The sequence below is a fragment of the Salvelinus sp. IW2-2015 genome, linkage group LG9 (assembly GCF_002910315.2).
Source record: "Salvelinus sp. IW2-2015 linkage group LG9, ASM291031v2, whole genome shotgun sequence".
Taxonomy (NCBI): Eukaryota; Metazoa; Chordata; class Actinopteri; order Salmoniformes; family Salmonidae; genus Salvelinus; species Salvelinus sp. IW2-2015.
Window position 1 is genome coordinate 14,025,208 of NC_036849.1, and position 21,181 is coordinate 14,046,388.

A 21,181-nucleotide genomic window follows, 5' to 3' on the forward strand; every position below is an offset into this window, starting at 1 on the left:
TTTTGTTGATTTATTAAACGACTCCATTTATACCAAGTTTGATTCCCTGTGCCTGACTTCCCTGCCACTATCACACACGTTGTTACAGGATCATTGTCCATTTGGAAGACCGATTTGTGACCAAGCTTTAACTTCCTGACTGATGTCTTGAGATGTTGCTTCAATATATCACATAATTTTTCTTTCTCATGATGCCATCTATTTTGTGAAGTGCACCAGACCCTCCTGCAAAAAGCACTCCCACAACATGATGCTGCCACCCCAGTGCTTCACGGTTGGGATTGTGTTCTTCAGCTTGCAAGCCTCCCCCTTTCCCTCCAAACATAACGAGGGTCATTATGGCCAAACAGTTCTATTTTTGTTTCATCAGACCAGAGGACATTTCTCCAAAAAGTACAATCTTTGTCCCCATGTGCAGTTGCAAACCGTAGCCTGGCTTTTTTTAGGCGGTTTTGGAGCATGGCTTCTTTCTTGCTGAGCGGCCTTTCAGGTTATGTCGAGATAGGACTCGTTTTACAGTGAATATAGATACTTTTGTACCTGTTTCCTTCAGCATCTTCACAAGGTCCTTTGCTGTTGTTCTGGGATTGATTTGCACTTTTCGCAACAAAGTACGTCATCTCTAGGAGACAGACGCATCTCCTTCCTGACGGTATGACAGCTACGTGGTCCATGGTGTTTATACTTGCGTACTATTGTTTGTACAGATGAACGTGGTACCTTCAGCATTTGGAAAGTCTTCCAAGGATGAACCAGACTTGTGGAGGTCTCCAATTTTTTTCTGAGGTCTTGGCTGATTTCTTTTGATTTTCCCATGATGTCAAGCAAAGAGGCACTGAGTTTGAAGGTAGCCTTGAAATACATCCACAGGTACACCTCCAATTGACTCAAATGATGTCAATTAGCCTATCAGAAGCTTCTAAAGCCATTACATAATTTTCTGGAATTTTCTAAGCTGTTTAAAGGCACAGTCAACTTAGTGTATGTAAACTTCTGACCTACTGGAATTGTGATACAGTGAATTATAAGTGAAATAATCTGTCTGTAAACAATTGTCCTAACCGACTTGCCAAAACTATAGTTTGTTAACAAGAAATTTGTGGAGTGGTTGAAAAACGAGTTTTAATGACTCCAACCTAAGTGTATGTAAACTTCTGACTTCAACTGTATGTACAGTTATAAAAATAATTGCCTGTTTTGCATGTTAGTTTGGCATTAATTCATGTCACATATCAGTTTGAAAACTGTAAAAAAAATATATATATTAAAAACATGGTCTCTATCTTGAGTAAGGCAGCTCCAAAATGCAGGTATTTCAGTCTAGCTCAGTGCTTTCTGTGGTTGAGAGGCAGCCAGCGGAATATACAGAGCGTAGGTGTTGGTAATCTTCTTTAGTTGTGCCATGATTGGCTCAGTGTTCTGTCACTCATGGGGACACTATGTCACCACAGAATCTACAGGGAGAGCTAGGCAGTTCAAGCTCCCTTGGGTGCTGCCATAGATTTACATTAGAAGTACCCATCCAAGAAGGCTCAAGGTCATCAGCCACAGATAAAATGTATGCCAAATCATGTTATATCTACCGTAGCTTTGATTGGACTGATCATGTTACTTTCTAAATCTTAGCTAGCAAGCTAGACAAGCAGTCATCATCACGTCAACAATCTACTGGCAATTCCTCTTCAATCCTTGTCATATAAAGATAAATTATAGATAAAAGGTATCAGTGCTCATCGTCCATCGGACATAAACATTACACAACAAGTCGGAAATCGCAAATTCAACAATGAGTGGGTTGGAAGGAATCAGTGGCTAACTGCAAGCGTTGCAAAGCAATAACTATTTTGCTTCGACAGCCTGCTATTCGGTGGAGAGGGTGTGTGGTCCAAGTCTGGGTTTAAGGATTTAAAACATCTGTCTGAAAGTGTCTCTTTTCCAAGCTTAAAAATATAAACATTGGGGCCTCCCGAGTGGCGCAGTGGTCTAAGGCACTGCATCGCACTGCATCGCTAGCTGTGCCACTAGAGATTCTGGGTTTGAGTCCAGGCTCTGTCACAGCTGGCCATGACCCTCCCCAAACCCAGGGGAGGGTTTGGCTGGCAGGGATGTCCTTGTCGCGCACTAGCGACTCCTGTAGCGGGCCGGGTGCAGTGCACGCTGACACGGTTGCCAGGTTAACGGTGTTTCCTCTGACATATTGGTGCGGCTGGCTTCCGGGTTAAGTGGGCATTGTGTCAAGAAGCAGTGCGGCTTGGTTGTGTTTCGAAGGATGCACGGCTCTTAACCTTCACCTCTCCCAGGTCCGTACAGGAGTTGCAGCGATGAGACAAGACTGTAACTACCAATTGGATACCATGAAAAAGGGGTAAAAAGATAAACATTCACTTGCAACACCATGGGCCAGAAAAGGTTGAATACATTGGCCATGCTGTCAATCCAGCATGACTTCTGCTGCGTTCAAAACAACTAGAAACTCGAAACTGGGAATTCTCAGACTTCAGTGACGAGCTCCGACCTGGAAAATACGTTTTGAACAGTCATCCAACTTGGAATTCCAAACCGAGAACTATGGCCTCTTCTAGAGCACCGACCTGAAGATCACTGATGTCATGATTCAACCTTGTTTCTTTTCCAGACTTCCCAGTTGTGTTGAAAGCCCCTTTGACAACAAGATGTGACCACAAGAAGGACCACTGCGCCACCTCCCTGTCCAAGTGAGCACAGCACAACAACGGTGAGTCCAAAAATGGCTTGTATGCTGCTGCATAAATTAGCTCATGTGCTTTTCTTCATGAGGAGAGGATACTAAATAATGTTGTTGGATCTGTAACCATGTTTGCCAGTGGCATTCTCTTCCCATTCAAATATTTGTTTTCATACAAAAAGTTCAGTAATAGACCCATGTAATTCCAGTTGATATTGTGAGGGTCGTTTTTTGTTTTGTTGTCACCGTTATAGTGCAATTAATGTGTTGTTTAGTGTTTTGTTGTGTAGTGGCTTTGCTGGCATGCATTAAAAACAATGTTTGCCCCACCAAAATGTACATGCTAAAATCGTCACTGAATACCGTAATATCATTTTGGGGTGATTGAGCTTGGGTCCCTCTATGACTATGACTATGAAATATGTTTTTTAACTTTCCACTATAAGATGTTTTTGATTAGTTTTCCACTATAACATGACTAATGAATAACTCTTGAACAATTTCTCGTGGTTGTGTTTCTGTTGTGGGAATGTTGGAGACAGGTGTTTCTCACCTGGTGGACCAGCTCATGAGCGATGACGCTAGCCACACGTTGTTTGTTGTACGATGACGACTGGTTCTCATCATAGAGGAGGTTGGCCTCCCTGTAGGTGATCAGACCCCAGTTCTCCATGGCACCTGTGCCAAAGTCAGGGATGGCAATCTTATCTGGAAAAACAAAACAAAGAAATTGCAAGCATGTGTGTATAAGGCATTATGAATTAATTGTATCCAGTAGTTATAACAGTTCACAAACAGAGGAGATCTCAAATTACCTAGCTTTGGGATGGAGTATGTCATGTCGAAATATTCCTCAAAGTAGTCAAAAATGATCTTGGTTGTGTTAGCAGCATACTCTGCTGTCGCAATTTGTGCAGGCTGTGCATAGATTCGCAACTGGAAGAAAAGGATTAAAAGCAGAGTTGTTGAGGTAGGTTATGGGAGTGTGTATACACTACAGTATGTGCAAGCATGCCTGTGTGCATACATGCGTGCATTTACATTTAATCAACACAATATTTATACTTTTTTAGATTTTCTCCAAAACATTGTAAAGTGTAACTAACTGCTGAAATCTCAAAACAAAAGTCCAACAGCTGTGACACAGATTGGAGACCAAAATTAAATAAACCTTTTACTAAGCTTTTATACCATTTAAAACTTTGAACTGGACAGGCTTTAGGTAAAGTGTTACAATATTTACTCTCAATATACTCTGTAGACTATAAAATATGACTTTCAACAGTTCAACAGTAAATATTTTCTTAGTTGAAGGTAGTAGAGGGACCAGTGAAAATGACTGCTGAGAAAAATTACAAGTACTTACAGGAATTCCTCTAGACGATTTCCTTTCCACAAACGTAAACTGGTGCACAGCAAAACATACCAAATAGGTACTCATTGGAACGGATCTCTGGAAGGACGTTTTGATCTTATTGTCAGGAAGCAGCTCTGGGGCGCCCTGGAGAGGAAGAAGGTCTGTGGTTTAATACAGATGCGAGTCAGCCTCTCTTATGGTTGTGTTCTCAGCACCAAGGACCCAGAGCAAAAGATTGATGGCTCCTGCTTTCGCATTAATGGCACTGAATCTCTTCTCCCTCTTAGTGACTCCCATTGCAGCTTCAAGTAAACTAACGGATAACACTATGCGCACATTTTTTGTGATAGATTGTGATACATTATATGCATTTATTTGGTATGTTTTATAAGGAGAAATTTGTTACTATTTGTTTTTCTTGCATAGACTGTACCTCCACTGGCATATTGGAGAGGGCTTCATAGTCCTTGTCATGGGTGATGGAAATCTTGTAGGTGGCCTTTTGGTTTGGCTCATCAAAACAGGGGAAAGATTTGCGGGCGTCTGTCGGCTCATGGTCGGTGGCAGCAATTTTTCTTGGAAGAAAAAGAAACATGGCAACAAGTCACCCCTTTATATTACTTTTTATTAGACTGTTGTGTACAAAAAATGTTTAAGTATGCAGAGTTTACTGGATTGTGGCTGCTAAATGTGCTTGAGCAAAGAGAAAATTGACACTTCATGGCCAATGCTGCAAGTAGCTCACTACACCTGTCCACCTTTCAAGTCATACTTATTGACACACTAGAAACTACACTACAGTCGTGGCCAAAAGTTTTGAGAATGACACAAATATTAATTTTCACAAAGTCTGCTGCCTCAGTTTGTATGATGGCAATTTGCATATACTCCAGAATGTTATGAAGAGTGATCAGATGAATTGCAATTAATTGCAAAGTCCCTCTTTGCCATGCAAATGAACTGAATCCCCCAAAAACCTTTCCACTGCATTTCAGCCCTGCCACAAGCTGACATCATGTCAGTGATTCTCTCGTTAACACAGGTGTGAGTGTTGACGAGGACAAGGCTGGAGATCACTCTGTCATGCTGATTGAGTTCGAATAACAGACTGGAAGCTTCAAAAGGAGGGTGGTGCTTGGAATCATTGTTCTTCCTCTGTCAACCATGATTACCTGCAAGGAAACACGTGCCGTCATCATTACTTTGCACAAAAAGGGCTTCACAGGCAAGGATATTGCTGCCAGTAAGATTGCACCTAAATCAACCATTTATCAGATCATCAAGAACTTCAAGGAGAGCGGTTCAATTGTTGTGAAGAAGGCTTCAGGGCGCCCAAGAAAGTCCAGCAAGCGCCAGGACCGTCTCCTAACGTTGATTCAGCTGCGGGATCGGGGCACCACCAGTACAGAGCTTGCTCAGGAATGGCAGCAGGCAGGTGTGAGTGCATCTGCACGCACAGTGATGCGAAGACTTTTGGAGGATGGCCTGGTGTCAAAAAGGGCAGCAAAGAAGCCACTTCTCTCCAGGAAAAACATCAGGGACAGACTGATATTCTGCAAAAAGTACAGGGATTGGACTGCTGAGGACTGAGGTAAAGTCATTTTCTCTGATGAATCCCCTTTCCGATTGTTTGGGGCATCCGGAAAAAAGCTTGTCCGGAGAAGACAAGGTGAGTCCGGTGTCATGCCAACAGTAAAGCATCTTGAGACCATTCATGTGTGGGGTTGCTTCTCAGCCAAGGGAGTGGGCTCACTCACAATTTTGCCTAAGAACATAGCCATGAATAAAGAATGGTACCAACACATCCTCCGAGAGCAACTTCTCCCAACCATCTAGGAACAGTTTGGTGATGAACAATGCCTTTTCCAGCATGATGTAGCACCTTGCAATAAGGCAAAAGTGATAACTAAGTGGCTCGGGGAACAAAACATCGATATTTGGGGTCCATGGCCAGGAAACTCCCCAGACCTTATTGTGGTCAATCCTTAAGAGGCGGTTGGACAAACAAAAACCCACAAATTCTGACAAACTCCAAGCATTGATTATGCAAGAATGGGCTGCCATCAGTCAGGATGTGGCCCAGAAGTTAATTGACAGCATGTTAGGGCGGATTGCAGAGGTCTTGAAAAAGAAGGGTCAACTTAATGTAATTGTCAATAAAAGCCTTTGCCACTTATGAAATGCTTGTAATTATACTTCAGTATTCCATAGTAACATCTGACAAAAATATCTAAAGACACTGAAGCAGCAAACTTTGTGGAAATTAATATTTGTGTCATTCTCAAAACTTTTGGCCACGACTGTACATTATCAACACTATCATTTTAACTTTGAATAACAGCAACTTAACCGATAACGTACTGTGACGGGTAAATATACTCTTACCTAACGGAGGTTCAACCATGGTCCTATTAGTGATAAGAATCAATGCACTCCCTGGGAAAATAACTACTGTGAAAAAAAATTATGTTTATTTTTCCCTCAGTGGTTTCATCCCATTACACCCCTGTCTCTTTAGTGTGACATAAAGTACAAACAGATGGTGTGCTGCTGGGCCTCATGTGCACACACACGCACGCATGCATGGACGCATACACACACAGACAAGCACAGATGCACACACTCACACTCAGCTAAACTCAGCTGTCAACACTCAGATTACGTCTCGTAAACTTGTTCCCAAAAGGAAATTGTCCTTGAAGGAATTTGGCTGAGGGTCTAAAGTTCTGCAGATTTTCTTCCCTATCCCACATTGCATATTGGAGTCATGGTTATAGATCTATTCAAATGGGTCCAAAGTAGCATATGCAGCTCTCATAACACTGAGCATGTGAGGGATTTAGTTGCATTGTAACCATTCTCAGCAATCATTAATTTATGTCTTCATAAATATTGTCTTTCCCTAACGCCTCGATCAGACGGACAGCGTCATTGCTTCAATGCTGCGTAATAAATTCTGCAGTTAAACATTTTAACTGGATATGTGTGTAATAAAAGTTAAAAGTTCACCTTTTGATACTATTTCTGTCAAGTATACGAATACAATTTGATGCATCGTTGGATATATCCAACGTATTCACCACAACAGAACACAGAACGCACTGCAACTGCCTCTGCAACATAATGCTGCAAGGCAAATGCAGCGTTCCATTGGAAATGAAGGTACTTCTGGTGTACCAAAATGCATACATGCATGGAGACACACAAAAACATACTGAAATACACCCAATCTATAACCACAAATGCATGCCTCGAAGGACTTACTTGGTGGCCCCATTTTCTGTGTAGGTGACTCTGTAGAAGCCCACCAGAGATCCGTTGAGCCAGCCCTGGAAGTCCAGGGTGAGAATGTACACCTCATTGGGCTTGGTGGCCGCAAGCTCCTCCACCGCCTCCACTACGACATACTCCTGCAGTTTGAACTCAAAGCAACCCTTGATGGCCACAGTCACATCCCTCTGAGCCTGTGGGGTTTTCAGGACAAGCCTGGGGACTGCCCTGACGAACGTCTCCCGGATGTGGAGCCACAGGTGCCTCGTGGGTCGTCTCACCTCCAGGTGCACGGACACATTCCCCATGTAGAGGTCAGTGGTCAGGTCAGGCTCCAGGTGGAGGTCATAGTGCACCGGCTTCACGTAGTCCGGCAGCCGGAAATTCTTCCAGTCCCCGTCAGTGTTGTTGGAGGGCTTGCAGGGCCCCCTGTCAGCTGGTGGGGGAGTGGAGGTGGGCTTGGGGGGTCCCTCGGTGGGGGCCGGGTCAGCCGGGGTACTGTCGGGCTGTGTGAGGCCCACCCCCAGCCCCACAGCTACAGCTGACACCACCACAACAGCACAGATGAGGGCCGCGTGCTTTCCTCGGATCCAATAACTCTTCTCCTCCTTCTCAAAGTCCAGGCTTTCAACCATGGTGCCCGCCTTGGTGGCGCAAGACCAAATGCTGTGGCCTCAGATATCTTCTGAATCCCCTACTGGAGGAATAACTTGAGGGAAGAAAACACTATTTCCTGATCAGATTTCCAAGGGGTTGCAGCTGAGAGATAGCACAACGCCAAGCTGCTTTAAAACTGACCACAGATCAGTTCCTGTAAAACCTGATAAAAGAGAACCCTAGGCTGAGCTAATCTGAAACTAACAGCATATCATTCAGAGTTCCAGCATATCAAAGATGAAAAACTATTGGTCTGAGTTGATCCAAGCTCAGTCTGCCTGCCATCGAGTGCAAGGCTGCCTGTGGGAGGTGGAGAGAGGTTAGCTGGAGCGGTGGAGAGGAGTTGGAGAAGGAGGAGTAGGGTTGCTGAGGGGGAGTCTACAATAGAGAGAGGGAATACCATGCACTGGAGGCAAATCTTATACACTAACGCAGGGCAGTTTTTTTCAGTGGGCATTGCGTATACGTATACTCACTTCTTAATCCACACTCATACATATCAAAGTAGTGTAGTGGAGGTAAAGGCCTACGCCATATCAATTATGTACATTGCCTTCGGGAAGTATTCAGACCAATTTACTTTTTCCACATTTTGTTACGTTACAGCCTTATTCTAAAATACATAAACATTTTAAAAATCCTCAGCATTCTACACACAATACCCCATAATGACAAAGTGAAAACAGGTTTTAGATATTTTTGCAAATTTATTAAAACAAAAAAACTACAATGCCTTATTTACGTAAGTATTCAGACCCTTTGCTATGAGACTCGAAATTGAGCTCACGTGTATCCTGTTTCCATTGGTCATCCTTCATATGTTTCTACAACTTGACTGGAGTCCACCTGTGGTCAATTCAATTAATTGGACATGATTTGGAAAGGCACACACCTGTCTATATAAGGTCCCACAGTTGACAGTGCATGTCAGAGCAAAAACCAACCATGAGGTTGAAGGAATTGTCCGTAGAGCTCTGAGACAGGATTGTGTCGAGGCACAGATCTGGGAAGGATGGCAGAAAATGTCTGCAGCATTGAAGTTCTCCAAGAACACAGATTCTTAAATGGAGGAAGTTTGGAACAACCAAGACTCTTCCTAGAGCTGGCCGCCCGGCCAAACTGAGCAATCGGAGAAGGGCCTTGGTCCTGGAGGTGACCAAGAACCTGAGACCTGAAAATAGCTGTGCAGCGACGCTCCCGAAATAACCTGACGAGCTTGAGAGGATCTACAGAGAAGAATGGGAGAAACTCCCCAAGTACACTTGTGCCAAGCTTGTAGCGTCATACCCAAGGAGACTCGAGGCTGTAATTGCTGCAAAAGGTGCTTCAACACAAAGTACTGAGTGAAGTGTCTGAATATCTGCAGTGTATGTAAATGTGATATTTCCATATTTATTTTTAATACATTTGCAAAAATTTCTAAAAATCTGTTTTGGCTTTGTCATCATGGGGTATTGTGTGTAGATTGATGAGGGTGGAAAACGATTTAATGAATTTTAGAATAAGGTTGCAACGTAACAAAATGTGGAAAATGTCTAGCGGTCTGTATACTTTCCGGACGGACTGTATAAATTATCAAATCATCCGCACTCTAAAGTGGAGTGAAGTCCCGGGGGTTCCTTACAACTTCTTCTAAATGCTTATTTTTTTGCGAGGGAAGAGAGACCCGACGGAACTACAACTTCCATTTAAGAACAAAACTCAACTCAACACCATTTGGAGTAAAACGTTTCCGGTTGGTTTTTCTCCTACCACATCTATTGTGTTATAGTCTCATACAGTGGGGAGAACAAGTATTTGATACACTGCCGATTTTGCAGGTTTTCCTACTTACAAAGCATGTAGAGGTCTGTCATTTTTATCATAGTAACATTCAAACGGTGAGAGACGGAATCTAAACAAAAATCCAGAAAATCACATTGTATGATTTTAAGTAATTAATTGCATTATTATGCATGACATAGTATTTGATCACCTACCAACCAGTAGAATTCCGGCTCTCACAGACCTGTTAGTTTTCTTTAAGAAGCCCTCCTGTCTCCACTCATTACCTGTATTAACTGCACCTTGAACTCGTTACCTGTATAAAACCTGTCCACACACTCAATCAAACAGACTCCAACCTCTCCCAATCCAAGACCAGAGCTGTTGTAAGGACATCAGGATAAATTGTAGACCTGTACAAGGCTGGGATGTACATGACAATACGACAGCAGCTTGGTGAGAAGGCAACAACTGTTGGCACAATTATTAGAAAATGGAAGAAGTTCAAGATGACGGTCAATCACCCTCGGTCTGGGCTCCATGCAAGATCTCACCTCGTGGGCATCAATGAATCATGGAGAATGTAAGGGATCAGCCCAGACTACACGGCAGGACCTTCAATGACCTGAAGAGAGCTGGGACCACAGTCTCAAAGAAAACCATTAGTAACACACTACGCCGTCATGGATTAAATCCTGCAGCGCACGCAGGTCCCTGCTCAAGCCAGCGCATGTCCAGGCCGTCTGAAGTTTGCCAATGACCATCTGGATGATCCAGAGGAGGAATGGGAGAAGGTCATGTGGTCTTATGAGACAAAAATAGAGCTTTTTGGTCTAAACTCCACTCGCCGTGTTTGGAGGAAGAAGAAGATGAGTACAACCCCAAGAACACCATCCCAACCGTGAAGCATGGAGTGGAAACATCTCTTTGGGATGCTTTTCTGCAAAGGGGACAGGACAATCGCACCGTATTGAGGAGAGATGATATGGGGCCATGTATCGCGAGATCTTGACCAACAACCTCCTTCCCTCAGTAAGAGCATGAAGATGGGTCGTGGCTGGGTCTTCCAGCATGACAACGACCCGAAACACACAGCCAGGGCAACTAAGAGATGGCTCCGTAAGAAGCATCTCAAGGTCCTGGAGGCCTAGCCAGTCTCAGACCTGAACCCAATAGAAAATCTTTGGAGAGCCGAAAGTCCGTATTGCCCAGCGACAGCCCCGAAACCTGAAGATCTGGAGAAGGTCTGTATGAGGGTGGCCAAAATCCCTGCTGCAGTGTGTGCAAACCTGGTCAAGAAACTACGAAACGATGATCTCTTTAATTACAACTAAGGTTTCTGTACCAAATATTAAGTTGCTTTCTGTATCAATACTTATGTCATGCAATAAAATGCCAAAATTACTTAAAAATCATACAATGTGATTTTCTGATGTTTTGTTTTAGATTCCTTCTCTCACATTGAAGTGTACCTATGAATAAAAATTACAGACCTCTACATGCTTTGTAAGTAGGAAAACCTGCAAAATCGTCAGTGTATCAAATACTTGTCTCCCCACTGTACATTTTTTACATCATCCACAAACTTCAAAGTGTTTTCTATCCAATGTACCAATTATGTATATCCTGACTTCTGGGCCTGAGTAACAGGCAGTTTACTTGGCACGTCAGTCAGCGGAAAGTCAGAAAAAGACCTAGCCCTATGCTGCCCCATATACATAGACATGAATCACTGGCCACCTTAATAAGAACACTAGTCACATTAATGTTTACAACTGCTTTACTAGATTTCATCTAGTAGTCATACTCATCTTATTCCACTGTCATTAGTCAATGCCACTCCGACATTGCTCGTCCTAATATTTATATATTTCTTAATTCCATAAATTTTCTTTTAGATTTGTATATATTGTTATGAATTGTAAGATATTACTGCACTGTTGGTGCTTAGGAACACAAGCATTTCGGTACACCCGCAATAACATCTGCTAAATATGTGTATGTGACCAATAAAATGTGATTTGATTTGATTTATATAGGCCCTAACAGTTTGTGGGCACCATTTGTCACCGTTATAGTGCAATGAATGTATTGTTTAGTGTTGTGTTGTGGCTTTGCTGGCATGCATAAAAAATATATATATATTTGTTTGCCCCACCAAGATTTACATACTAAAATCACCACTGCATGGTGGAAGTATTTCGCATTGCCATGATTTTAGGTCATTCATAGTACACTGTTTCTCATCTAATTTTTCACACGGGGCGCCTTCGCCGGGCGGGCTGTTTGCGAAAGTTTGTGCAAAAGTATAGCCACTTCTCCATGCACATCAACACCACTGTATTTGTAACGGCAATCTAGCTCTTCCTCCTCCTCGGACGAGGAGGGGGAAGTGTCTTGAAAACAAGACACTATACAAAATAACAAACAAACTAACCGTCACAGTCCCGTGTGGCACAAACACTGACACAGAAAACAACCACCCACAAATCCCCAACACAAAACAAGCCACCTATATATGATTCTCAATCAGGGACAACGATTGACAGCTGCCTCTGATTGAGAACCATATTAGGCCGAACACAGAAACAGACAAACTAGACACACAACATAGAATGCCCACCCAGCTCACGTCCTGACCAACACTAAAACAAGCAAAACACATAAGAACTATGGTCAGGACGTGACAGTATTCATGAATAAATACATGAAGGTGAAGAGCTTCCAAACTGTCAGATTATTAGAACATTTGGTACACACATGCTCTCCTCAGAATATCAATCAATCAAATGTATTTATAAAGCCTTTCTTACATCAGCTGATGTCACAAAGTGCTGTACAGAAACCCAGCCTAAAACCCCGAACAGCAATCAATGCAGGTGTAGAATAGTAGACTAACCTTGATTAAATGTAGGTAGCATGGTTTCCTTGTTACTTCAACTTACTTTACTTGTAAAGTGTACACCTTTGACTCTTCAGTGTATGTCTATAACATCATAACACAAGTATGAGACAGTATTCAAAGAATGCATTGCTCATCATATCAAAGTACAATTTTTACAATTAAATATGACAATCAATGATGTTCATAGACACTGTGGTATCTTAATCAATCCTATTCCAAGATGGTGTAGCAGTCAGGAGTCTTTTGTCTTCGTCTTGTCGTGTCCTGTGTATATATATTTTTATAAATATTTTCTTCGCATATATTTTTAAATATTTTTCTTAACCCCAAACTTCAACATACTTTCCTGCAACCCGCCTCACCCAATGTGGTATGGATCTGCTATTTTCTTTACTTTAGAACCGGAACCCCCAACAGCAGCTAGCTAGCTAACTAGCTAGTAGTTAACTAGCCACTGCTAGCGGTCATCAGCTAACCTTCAGCCCGGACAACCCCTGCCAGTCTGCACAGCGTGATTCAACCCAGAGCTTATCAGACTTCTTTTTCTCCATATCCCCAGATTCCTACCGCAAGCTCTGAACCTCTTCACCTGGATCATTCAGCTAGCTAGCTGCTATCCGATTGGCTTCTCCTGGCTAACATCTCTGTCCCGAAGCAAGCACCAATTAGCCTGGAGCTAGCCTATGCTAGGCCCATTTCCCGGCTAGCTGAAGAGGTCCATCAGCCACTCCTTGGGCTACAATACCTATTTTGCCAATTGGCCTGGACGCCTTTTATTGCCAATATGGAGCCCCGCCGATCCATCACAACTGGACTACTGGCGTAATCCGCCCAAGGTTTTTTTTCAACAGGCTCCTCCATCGCGACGTCCCCTGAATGCCCATCTGCTAGCCTGCTAGCCACGGCCCGCTAGCTGCCTAAAGCATAATGGACTATTAGCTGAAGAGGTCCATCAGCCTATTTTTTGGGCTACTATACCTATTTTGCCAATTGGCCTGGACCCTTTTACTACACGGACCCCTGCTGATCCATCATGACTGGTCTGCCGACGTAACTGCACGAGGGGACTACAACAGACTTCTTCCGTTGCGACGTCCCTCTAAGGCCTTTCTGCTAGCCTGCTAGCCCCGGCCCGCTAGCTCTCTGAATCGCCGTGTCTCCAGCCCGCACAGCTACTCACTGGACCCTATGATCACTCGGCTACGCATGCCTCTCCCTAATGTCAATATGCCTTGTCAATTGCTGTTTTGGTTAGTTATTATTGTCTTATTTTACTGTAGAGCCTCCAGCCCTGCTCAATATGCCTCAGCTAACCCTCTTGTCCCACCTCCCACATGCGGTGACCTCACCTGGTTTAATTGATGTCTCTAGAGACAATACCTCTCTCATCGTCACTCAATGCCTAGGTTTACCTCCACTGTACTCACATCCTACCATACCTTTGTCTGTACATTATGCATTGAATCTATTCTACCGCGCCCAGAAACCTGCTCCTTTTACTCTCTGTTCCAAATGCACTAGACGACCAGTTCTTATAGCCTTTAGCCGTACCCTTATCCTACTCCTCCTCTGCTCCTCTGGTGATGTAGAGGTTAATCCAGGCCCTGCAGTGCCTAGCTCCACTCCCATTCCCCAGGCGCTCTCATTTGTTGACTTCTGTAACCATAAAAGCCTTGGTTTCATTCATGTTAACATTAGAAGCCTCCTCCCTAAGTTTGTTTTATTCACTGCTTTAGCACACTCTGCCAACCCGTATGTCTTAGTCGTGTCTGAATCCTGGCTTAGGAAGGCCACCAAAAACCCTGAAATTTCCATCCGTAACTATAACATTTTCCGACAAGATGGAACTGCCAAAGGGGGCAGAGTTGCAATCTACTGCAGAGATAGCCTGCAGAGTTCTGTCTTACTATCCAGGTCTGTACCCAAACAATTTCAGCTTCTACTTCTAAAAATCCACCTTTCCAGAAACAAGTTTCTCACGGTTGCCACTTGCTATAGACCACCTTCTGCCCCCAGCTGTGCCCTGGACACCATATGTGAATTGATTGCCCCCCATCTAACTTCAGAGCTCACGCTGTTAGGTGACCTGAACTGGGACATGCTTAACACCCCGGCCATCCTACAATAAGCATTTTTCTATGGCTGGCCATGCTTTCCACCTGGCCACCCCTACCCCAGTCAACAACCCTGTACCCCCCACAGCAACTTGCCCAAGCCCCCTCCCCATTTCGCCTTCACCTAAATCCAGATAGCTGATGTTCTGAAAGAGCTGCAAAATCTGGACCCTTACAAATCAGCAGGACTAGACAATCTGGACCCTCTCTTTCTAAAATTGTCAGTCGAAATTGTTGCAACACCTATTACTAGCCTGTTCAACCTCTCTTTTGTATCGTCTGAGAGACCCAAAGATTGGAAAGCTGCCGTGGTCATCCCCCTCTTCAAAGGGGGAGACACTCTAGACCCAAACTGCTACAGACCTATATCTATCCTACCCTGCCTTTCTAAGGTCTTCGAAAGCCAAGTTAACAAACAGATCACCGACCATTTCGAATCCCACCGTACCTTCTCTGCTATGCAATCTGGATTCCGAGCTGGTCATGGGTGCACCTCAGCCACGCTCAAGGTCCTAAACAATATCATAACCTCCATCAATAAGAGACAATACTGTGCAGCTGTATTCATAGACCTGGCCAAGGCTTTCGACTCTGTCAATAACCACATTCTTATCGGCAGACTCAACAGCCTTGGTTTCTCAAATGGCTGCCTCGCCTGGTTCACCAACTACTTCTCAGACAGAGTTCAGTGTGTCAAATCGGAGGGCCTGTTGTCCGGACCTCTGGCAGTCTCTATGGGGGTGCCACAGGGTTCAATTCTCGGGCCGACTCTTTTCTCTGTATACATCAATGATGTTGCTATTGCTGCTGATGATTCTCTGATCCACCTCTACGCAGACGACACCATTCTGTATACTTCTGGCCCTTCTTTGGACACTGTGTTAACTAACCTCTAGACGAGCTTCAATGCCATACAACTCTCCTTCCGTGGCGTCCAACTGCTCTTAAATGCAAGTAAAACTAAATGATTAGTCTTCAACCGATCGCTGCCAGCACCTGCCCGCCCGTCCAACATCACTGCTCTGGACGGTTCTGACTTAGAATATGTGGACAACTACAAATACCTAGGTGTCTGGTTAGACTGTAAACTCTCCTTACAGACTCACATTAAGCATCTCCAATCCAAAATGAAATCTAGAATCGGCTTCCTATTTCGCAACGAAGCATCCTTCACTCATGCTGCCAAACATACCCTCGTAAAACTGACTATCCTACCGATCCTTGACTTTGGCGATGTCATTTACAAAACAGCCTCCAACACTCTACTCAGCAAATTGGATGCAGTCTATCACAATGCCATCCGTTTTGTCACCAAAGCCCCATATACTACCCACCACTGCGACCTGTATGCTCTCGTTGGCTGGCACTCACTTCATATTCGTCGCCAACCCCACTGGCTCCAGGTCATCTATAAGTCTTTGCTATGTAAAGCCCCGCCTTATCTCAGCTCACTGGTCACCATAGCAGCACCCACCCGTAGCACGCGCTCCAGCAGGTATATTTCACTGGTCACCCCCAAAGCCAATTCCTCCTTTGGCCGCCTTTCATTACAGTTCTCTGCTGCCAATGACTGGAACGAATTGCAAAAATCACTGAAGCTGGAGACTCATATCTCCCTAACTAACTTTAAGCATCAGCTGTCAGAGTAGCTCACAGATCACTGCACCTGTACATAGCCCATCTGTAAATAGCCCATCCAACTACCTCATCCCCATACTGTTATTTATTTATTTTTGCTCCTTTGCACCCCAGTATCTCTACTTGCACATTCATTTTCTGCACATCTATCACTCCAGTCTCTACAGTGTTTATTTGCTAAATTGTAATTATTTCACCACTATGGCCTATTTATTGCCTTACCTCCCTTATCTTACCTCATTTGTACACACTGTATATAGCCTTTTTTCTATTGTGTTATTGACTGTATGTTTTGTTTATTCCATGTGTAACTCTGTGTTGTTGTTTGTGTCGCACTGCTTTGCTCTATCTTGGCCAGGTCGGAGGTGTAAATGAGAACTTGTTCTCAACTAGCCTACCTGGTTAAATAAAGGTGAAATAAAAATATTATAAAATCTTGAGAAAATGTCCACACACATTTCAAAGTTTACTAGCCTTTACATGCAAACCTCGCCAGCAAAACATTTTAGTGGCCCCCCTTCTTGACCGCGGGTAATTTATTTTAGTTTTAAAGGTCATTTCCTGCAATTCTACACATTTTACCATGGGCACAGAGAAAATTGTGCAATTTTAAAGCAAGTTTACGGCAAATTGGACACATTTTGCAAATGTATAACTAATTTCAGGGAATTGGGAAACCTAGTCAATTGCACAACTGAATGCATTCAACCAAAATGTGCTTTCCGCATTTAACCCAACCCCTCTGAATTAGAGAGGTGCAGTGGGCTGCCTTAATTAACGTCCATGGCACCCAGGGAGCAGTTGTTGATGGGGGTTAACTGCCTTTCGGTTCATGGCCAAACACTCTTAACTGCTAGGCTATCTGCCTCTAGGCTACCTACTCATTTTGCCATGGGATGAAGAGCAAAATTGTTAGTGTTACAGCACATTTCCTACAATTCTACACATTTTGCCATGGGGCGAAGATTTTTTCCCCCCGTTTTAAAGCTAATTTCCTCAAATTCTACACATTTTGCCATGACTTATGCCATGTTAGAATTAAATCTGAGTGAGAGTGGCTAACAAAATCAATGGGGGCACGTGCCCTTCATGCCCGGTCGGTAATTCAGCCATGATTTAAAAAAAATCTTACTTTTAATCCTGCCCTGTTATTTCATAGAGAAGCATTTGAGGGCCTTTCTTCTCTTTTTTTTTATTTTTTACCAGAGATCATAGAAACACACCATTTTCATGTAGACACTGGTATGGTGGAGGAGAGAATTAATATGAAGTGGCAGAATTGCCCTTTATAGCTGAGCTCCTAGTAAGAATATGTCCTTGTAGGAATATGTCCTCGTAATCTTTAGCACAAGTAGAGATCTTACACAGATAAGAGGGTGATAAGCCTTACCTCTCTATAAACAGTCAAACAAAATAAAACACATCTGGAAAAAGAATACATCAGATCCTCAATGGTAATTGTTGTCACTTAAAAAGTGTAACAGTAGTTTGCGCTTCATGTCTCTGGGCTCTGGACGCCCTCTGTTGGCTACTGATTACTCTGTTTTTAAAGGGTCATGTATGAGCTCCTTAAAATATTGACCAACAGAAAGGCATAGAATAAGAAGGGTTATTATAGTAACAGATGAAAGGGCCACTATATCTGGTCCTTGTTGTTTTCTGGTGAAGACGATGTAGTGGTAGTTTTTTCTGATGAGGATGGTATAGTATTGACAGATATCTGAGGTTTTCTGTTTGACTTTGGGGCTGAGGTCTTTTTGCGTTTGTGTGTGTACTTCTGTGGTGAGGACGATGACATTTTTTTCAGGGGGGTGGGGACCGGGGCCATTTTGATATTCTGGGTCTTGTTCGTTGGAGTGGGGGGTGTAACATACTTGAGGTTCAGAAGAGTCTTCTTTTTTGAGGTGGAGATTGAAGTAATATTCTGTGCCCGTTTCGGCTTTTGTGGGAGAGGTTTTCTGTTGCTGGATGAGGATCTAGAAGGAGCTTTGCGGGTCTTGTTCTTTATGGAAGGGGGCACAGCGATCACCCCCACCACCCTAAGTCTAATGGGGGCTTCTGCTGTTCCCGCCATGTTCCGTGCCTGGCACCGATATTCTCCTGCATCCTTGTACGAAAGTCCATTTAGGTTGATGATGGACCATCGGATTCCCACACGCGGAGATTCCTGAATAACTGTAATGTAACACAAAAATAGGTGACTCAAGTCTATTGACAAGACATGCGGCAATAAAAGGGTCAAAATGCAGCTAGCCGGGGTAACATGAAGTACTTACAGCTGTCCAAGTTAATGGGTAGTTTTTCAGGGTCAGCTTTGCTGTACGGTTGTTGACAGCACTCTGTCAAGATCAAACATAATCAGACATTTGAAAACAACAGCACAGGGAATGATTTTCCATGTTAAAATTGAAGAGTAGGGTTGAGTTTAACTGGATGCAATGTTACAGAATGTTCATAGATATTTACCTGTGTTGTATATGGAGGCTCCTGCTGCTTTGGTCCAGGTGAGTACTGGCGTGGGGTAGCCTGTGGCATCACAGCGGAGCATCACGTTGCTGCCCAGCGGGGAGGTAACCCGGGTGGCTGAGGGCTGGACAGAGGGCCTCTGGCACCGCGACAAGTCAGCCTCTGTGAGGGGGGCCCCCAGCTGGTCGGCAGTTCCCCCGCTACGGCTACAGGTGAGGAGCTGGTCCATCAGAACTACAGGGCTCTCCTGGTACTTAGACTGGGCCAGCAGCATAGAGATTTGGCAGTCACACTGCCACATGTTGTCATGGATACCTGGAGACACAAAAAAGAGCCGGACCATTTGTCTTAGCTTTGAAAAGGAGTGAAATGGGGAACATGTCCAATAAGAAATGAATGTTTTTTACGTGAACATTTGAGATATGAGTATTTCTCAATTTCAGATGCTGTCCTTTGACAAGGGACCTATTTTTGCATAGAACACTAAGATTACTATTAGTGAACCATACCCAGCACTCTTCTCTGTGTTGGGCCTGCTAGTTGGGCAGGGGGAGGGAACCAAAGGTCCAACAGCTCTGAGGGCAGAGTGGTCAGTCTGTTGCTGGACAGGTCCAGGTAGGTGACGTTGGGAAGAAAGAGGGCAGCATGGGCAGGGAGGCTGGAGAGGCGGTTATTGTGCAGACCCAGGGTGCGCAGCCGCGGCATGTCCCTAAGCCCCTCCCAGGGGAAGGCAGAGAGAAGGTTCCCGTCCAATCGCAGCTCACGCAGCGCCTTCAGGGAGAGGTAAGTTTTAGATACTGTCAAATTTAGTTTTCATACAAAACCAAGTAATTCTAAGGATAGTGTTGCAGATACTGCTAGTTTAAATAGAGAGGATTATACAGGTAGGAGTATGCCCACTTCTACCTTCAAGTTAAGGAAGCTGCTGGAGTGGATGGTGGTGATGGAGTTGTAGGTCAACCACAGGAACTGGAGCTCAGACAGGTAGAAGAAGGCTGCCCTGGGCACTCTGGAGATAGAGGTCTTCTCCAGACGAAACTTGACTGTGTCGGCTGGAGCATTGAGGGGGATGGCTGACATGCTGGGTTCGCTGCACAAAACAGACCTGTCAGTGCAAACAGCGTGATATATGAATCATGTATGTGAAGAATGCACTGAGAAGAGTAGCTAGCTATCAGAGCTAAAATGCCTATCAGTCCTATTTAGCAACTCAAGGAATTTAAGAGTTAACTGTGTTTGTTGTATAAACAAACAAGCATGGCAAATGACATGTCTACCACCTCCTTTGCCATAATATTTTACAATAATATTTTACTCAACCTCTGACCAAACATATTTCTAAAATGTTGTCCAACCATTCCAGAGCACATAAATATTGATGCATAGTTGATCAAAATGTAGTCTGTCAGGCAATGCTGTATAAAGTACAGTATATGTTTTAAAGAACAACACCAATGATCCAAGATGTTAGGTAAATTCATGCAGATCCATTGATATGAGAGAAGGAGCACACCCAAGCAAGCAACTGAAATTAAGGCAGTAAATTAAGACATTTAATTAACTAAAGTGTACGCTACCTGAGACCTGTCCCATTGCTCCCTCCTTGGTAAACACAAGTACACTGAGTAGGGCAGGAATGGGCCACCAGGAAACAACAATGTAGCATCTGAACCAAGAGAAGTCGATACATTATTCACCAAGCAAGGCCAGAGTAAGCAAAACCTCTGTTTAGCTCCATATTCCTCTGTTTAGCCTCTGTTTAGTTGACATTCCCAGTCTGCCGCTCCCAAATTCTCCTACATTAACGTCAAGTGGAAAGAAGCAGAGGCAGATTAGTTGGGATTACGCAGGTTACTAGGTCTTCTTCTTAATCCTGTGCCTCACTATATAGCATACTGCTAAATCACAAAATCAGAGGTCAAGTACCCTACCTAAAACAATGCCAGTTGGTTGGCCTGACATGTAATCCATTGCTGATTATTGAAAAACCTTATTATCAGTAGTTAGATTTTATGGTATTTTAAATAAATAGCTATGTGTTGTGATATTTAATTTATACACAAACCATGTCATGGTTTTTATTCTGTCGTGAAAATGTGTATTTTCTTGCATAGTCCTGTATTAGTTTGGTTAATTTATATTTTTCAGTTAAATTTTCACACATTTACCACTTGAAAAGTTACATACTGCTTGACAGTCACTTAAATGTACTAAATAGTGGAATCACAGCAACAACAAAAAATAATTATATATATATATATAATACTTCCAAAAAAGCACTGTCCTAATTCTAGAAACAGTGTTGC

At 43.5% G+C, this 21,181-nt stretch overlaps 2 protein-coding genes across 2 annotated transcripts in view; both read right to left on the reverse strand.

The window, feature by feature from the left end:
* The window catches only part of LOC111968612 (glutamyl aminopeptidase-like), a 17,739-nt gene extending 9,381 nt beyond the window's left edge, over positions 1–8,358 (reverse strand). Inside the window, exons 1-5 of the mRNA XM_023994310.2 lie at positions 7,326–8,358; positions 4,495–4,636; positions 4,071–4,205; positions 3,520–3,640; positions 3,258–3,412 (exon numbers count right to left, since the gene is read on the reverse strand). Coding sequence (XP_023850078.1) covers positions 3,258–3,412; positions 3,520–3,640; positions 4,071–4,205; positions 4,495–4,636; positions 7,326–7,966 — 1,194 coding nt within the window. The 5' untranslated portion in view covers positions 7,967–8,358. The remainder of the gene's footprint in view (positions 1–3,257; positions 3,413–3,519; positions 3,641–4,070; positions 4,206–4,494; positions 4,637–7,325) is intronic.
* Positions 8,359–17,319: 8,961 nt separating this feature from the next.
* Positions 17,320–20,565, reverse strand: lrit3b (leucine-rich repeat, immunoglobulin-like and transmembrane domains 3b). The gene is made up of 5 exons (XM_023993832.2): positions 20,453–20,565; positions 19,782–19,980; positions 19,385–19,646; positions 18,876–19,190; positions 17,320–18,584 (listed from the first exon to the last, which is right to left on the reverse strand). The coding sequence occupies exons 1-5, from the start codon at positions 20,563–20,565 to the stop codon at positions 18,046–18,048; spliced, it is 1,428 nt and encodes a 475-aa protein (XP_023849600.1). The 3' UTR covers positions 17,320–18,045.
* Between the last annotated feature and the right edge of the window lie 616 nt (positions 20,566–21,181).

Coding starts and splice junctions, on each gene's coding strand:
- lrit3b (XM_023993832.2), bottom strand. CDS start 20,565: ATGTATCGACTTCTCTTGGTTCAGATGCTACATTGTTGTTTCCTGGTG. Junction 19,981..20,452: donor AGCAATGGGACAGGTCTCAG/GTAGCGTACACT, acceptor TTGCACTGACAG/GTCTGTTTTGTGCAGCGAAC. Junction 18,585..18,875: donor AGCCTCCATATACAACACAG/GTAAATATCTAT, acceptor GTTACATTACAG/TTATTCAGGAATCTCCGCGT.